This window comes from Daucus carota, chromosome 3, assembly GCF_001625215.2.
Source record: "Daucus carota subsp. sativus chromosome 3, DH1 v3.0, whole genome shotgun sequence".
NCBI classification, from domain to species: Eukaryota; Viridiplantae; Streptophyta; class Magnoliopsida; order Apiales; family Apiaceae; genus Daucus; species Daucus carota.
In genome coordinates, this window is record NC_030383.2 from 43,347,148 (window position 1) to 43,351,694 (window position 4,547).

The following is a 4,547-nucleotide window of genomic DNA, read 5'->3' on the forward strand; positions in this document are numbered from 1 at the left end:
ACGGTTAACGAGTCGCAAAATGTTGATCTTGATGGAGTAGAAACTAAAAAAGAGATCAGAAGTTCAGTCAACAGATATGTCACTTCGTAAGGAATGCATTCTTTAACATTTCCCACGTTACTTTCTTAATTTTCTATACCTTCTGATAACCTTCAAGTATTTTATCCTCACCATTTGCCCACGTTGCCTAATTATTATGTTTATTTATATGGGTCCTAAACTCCTGGTAAGTGTGAAATAATGTTATGCCGGCCACTAAGCCCTACTCCACGATCTAACTGAATCAAAACTAGCCAGCTATTTACTCAATCTATCTTCCTCATCTTTTCAGCCCAGGTGATCTTTCCTTAAATTAGCCGTTTTAGTGCTAAGTTATCTTAAATTCACTTGTCATATACCGACCATATATGTTTAGCTACCAATCTTGTAATCTTCTGTGCTAATCTTGTTTTTGCAGTTGCATAGCTAGTAATGAAACTAGAATAAAGCTGAAGTGATCAATGGATATCTTAACAACATTATGGTTGTCCGAACTGGTAAGATATTCTCATTGCTTCGCTCAGATGATATGGGATTAATCGAGCCATGAAACAATATAAAAGCAGATGAGGCAACTTCGACTAACTAATTACGGAGTCTCATCGGCTTTAGGTACTTTTGTGCAGGAAATGGACGATCCAATGATTGTGACGAGTCACCAAAGCCAGATGAGTTCTATGGAAGAGTCAAGATACTCGGCTTCTTTGAGTCCACAAGGAGGTACGCCTCCTCCAGGAGACTCGTCGAGGTCGTTTTTCAGATCTGAAGATAATAGTAGATTAGGGACTACACCAGCACCCAAAATGCTTAAAACCGCTGCTAAAATGATTCCCAAACCTTCGTCAACAATCATATCCTTTCATAATGCGACATCAGCAACTACACAATATAATGACGATCATGGGAACGATATTAGCTCAGTCCTGATGGGGATGATTTCTGAGGGGAGCAGAAAGGCTTCTGCAACTACCAGAAATCCGTTACAGGCTCAAGACCATGTCATTGCTGAAAGACAACGGCGAGAGAGACTATCTCAGATGTTTATTCAACTCTCCTCTCTTGTTCCCGGTCTAAAGAAGGTACTTAACATATCTCTAATATAAGGTTTTGTTAACCATCAACATTAATCAGTGAAGGAAGCCGCCAGATGATTCCGTTTTATTCATTTTTCAATCTGCCCCTGATTTGCTTCCATGTCGAACTTTTTAATATGTAATTGCAGATAGATAAGGCTAGTGTGCTGGGAGAAGCAGCCAACTATATAAAACAGCTGCAAGGACGCGTCAAGGCACTGGAGGAAAAGATGATAGAAAAAGATGGAGAAGCAATAGTATCGGTGGAGAGATTCAGGCTTCATACTGACGAAGATCAATCATCTTCATCAGGTGACGATAACTTTGCTGATCACAACGAGGAGTCAATTCCGGAGATTGAAGTGCGGCTTTCGGAGACTGATGTATTCCTTAGAATTCAATGTCAAAAAATCCCGGGACTTGCTGTTAAAATGTTGAGCGATATCGAGAAGCTTCACATGACAATCGTTAGTAGCAGCGTCATGCCATTTGCCAGTAATTCTCTGCTTATTACCGTCATTGCTCAGGTTTGTGTAACTCGAATCTCGATATAATGTATTGGTAACAGTAGTAGTGTGTGCATGTGATGCGTGTCTAGTAGTATTGTAAAATACTCCTTCCATTCCAAAATAATAGTCGCTTTGACTTTGTGCACGTATTTTGAGGTGTAAAAAAAACGTTTTTTACACATTTTTTTTTATAATTTCTTTTTCTGAATAAAAATAGAGACGTTAAATTTTTATTCAAAAAAGGAAAATTTTAAAAATAATGTGTGGAAGTATGTTTTTTTTACACCTCAAAATACGTGCACAAAGTCAAAGCGACTATTATTTTGAAATGTAGGGAGTAAATGATTATATGCCAAAACATGATCATCTCAACTAAATTATGCCCTATATATATTACTTAAACTCTTAAAATAAAGCTTTCTATCAGATTCGAATCCTAATGTTTGAACATAGAGATATTGTCTATTCCGTTTTCATGTAAACACACATGAGTATATTGTCCAACTGTAAATTAACATATTGAGAGTGAGATTTATCTATGACAAATTAGTGTAGCTCTGAAACTACCATTCAAACAAATCATATATTTGTTTTTACATGTTCGTTTGTTTTAAGTTACGACTACTCGTTATATTATTAGGACGTCCGAAATTATGGGGTCATGATTTCAATACCCATCTCTCTCGTAAAGCTCATAAAATATGGTGGATCACTTGACGCTCATCTATGAGTCATCAGTAGTAGATCTGTCGTAGATTTTTTATTGAATGACCATGCTGGTCCATGTTGAGACATTATTATTTGAGTTTAGTTTATTATCCGTTCGTATCTATTTTGCGCAGATGAACATGGAATTCTGCATGACTGCAGATGATCTGATGAAACGCCTGCAGTTTACAGCTCTAAAGCTCAGATGCAGTTAGAGAATAAATGGTTACTGTTGCTGCCTGAACTTTTGTAGCTTTCTATTTTGATATCTATTTTACTAATAAATCCATCGATCTTGTAGTTGATTAAAACTGGGGGTTCTTTTATCATTTGTCTAGCTATGTATGTCAAAAAGAACTTGTTAGTAGTCAATCGTCCTAAAAAAACGATTTAAGTAAATATCACTTGACTAGATAACTATTAAGTAATTTGTTATCTCACTTTTTTTTACCTGCGTTTAGATGTAAATTACTCTAACTGTTCGTGATTTAATGAAGTCCTGACTCATAAAATATAATCAGTTCTAAAATAATCAAGAACCGACTCATCATATTATAATTTTAATATCTAATAAAATCTTATCAAATTTTTGTTCAAACAAAATGTGAATAATTGTATACTGTGACTCGGATGATTTAAATCGAATCAATTCGACACAAAGTCGAATACTTTCTCATAAGGACTACCATCAACTTAACAAAACAAAGAATATTTTACATTTTAAAAACCAGATACGGATCCATACACCCTGTCCCACATAATATGTCTTAGGCTTTATCAATATATGCGCATTACAGTCGAAGCCCTCGCTATTTTATATTTATCGAATATGATAAGCAAAGTGATGTATAAATATATCGAATATATATATTGAAGAACAGGAACATGACCAGTTTGGTCAATTACACGCGATTCATGGGGAGATTATAAAATGGCTAGTTTTCATGCACACATCTCGGCAGGTAACAAAAACGACGAGAAATTCTATCTTAAACGCAGCAGGAGATTAATAGTATTACAATAAGTCACATCAAGAAAAGATGTCTCGAACCTTCATTTTCACATTAATTTTCATACCAGTATGGAGTACTTTTTAAAGTGATCATTCCGATTAAACTATTGAACGTTCACTGATTATATCGAAATAGAATATAATATCTTTGGTACTTAGTTGGAGTAGTGTCGATCAATCCACATCCTCGTCCCCGACAAATTATTGGTAGATGATATGTACACTTGGATATACTATTGTTATTTCAATGTAACGGGCCATTGATGAAACCGGGGTTCGAAAGTCGGGAATTCATGCGTCAATTCATGATCGTTTCAGATATTAGATATTCGAGATGCCAAAAAATCAGTCTCGTTTTATGCACATCTTTTTTGTGTGGATTGAAGTTAAACTGAATTTTTGAAAGTTAGTATGTATTCTTCTTTATCTATATTCTATCAAAGAAATGGTATTTTCTTATTTTTAACTGAAATCAATTTAAAAAAGGAATGTGTTTACCAAACATTTTTGTTTATCAGACTTGTAGTATGTGGCCCAGGCCTCTTTGCATGAGCTGATGATACCAGTATCAGATTGGTAGATCTTGTAAGAACCTTGATGCCAATTTGAGTTGGGTAATTATTGGCATGCTGTTATATCTTAATATTTGCTAGCGCAGCCCATAAGTATCAAGTATTGGGCTAATAATATCTTTATGGTGGCACATAATAATTCATCTTACTGTTTGTAAACCGTTTATGGTTTATGGTCTTTATTGCAGTTTGTTTTTAGGCCCGCTTTTTACGACAGTACGTTGGAGTAGCTTTGTAATCTTATACTACGTACTTGGGCCTGGACTAGAGCTGATTGGGTTAATTGCACTAGAGTGCTGGGGAGTAGGGATAGTACGTGGAAAACGCATGTTCCTTGGTTATTGGTATGAAATAACTAGGGGCGGCATAACTAACAAAAGAAAAAGGGAAACAACAATCCGTTTCATCGTTGTCATTTGTTTTATGAAATCTGTCATTCCCTTTTCTTTCTTTTGATTTTAGATTTATCCCAAATTTCTCATAATCCATTCACCATCCCCCACCAGGTATTTCTTTTTCCTTTCCTATTTTTTTTTATTTTCATATATAAATTATTTCAAAAACCATTAACAATAAAAAATAATTTTGAAGATCAAAAATAAATTTTAATTTAGTTTTTACATATAAAAAAAAT

At 34.8% G+C, this 4,547-nt stretch overlaps 1 protein-coding gene across 2 annotated transcripts; it reads left to right on the plus strand.

Annotated features, from left to right (window-relative positions):
- Window positions 1-248: 248 nt before the first annotated feature.
- Window positions 249-2,679, plus strand: LOC108213702 (transcription factor bHLH18). Of its 2 annotated transcripts, XM_017385495.2 has the most exons (5): window positions 249-336; window positions 458-536; window positions 666-1,118; window positions 1,262-1,639; window positions 2,464-2,679. In XM_017385495.2, exons 2-5 carry the CDS (start codon window positions 501-503, stop codon window positions 2,542-2,544), a joined length of 948 nt encoding a protein of 315 aa, XP_017240984.1. In that variant the 5' UTR covers window positions 249-336; window positions 458-500; the 3' UTR covers window positions 2,545-2,679. The 2 variants fall into 2 exon arrangements, with proteins under 2 accessions (XP_017240984.1, XP_063946735.1); XM_064090665.1 differs by lacking the exon at window positions 249-336 and having other exon boundaries at window positions 382-536; window positions 2,464-2,678.
- Window positions 2,680-4,547: the final 1,868 nt, after the last annotated feature.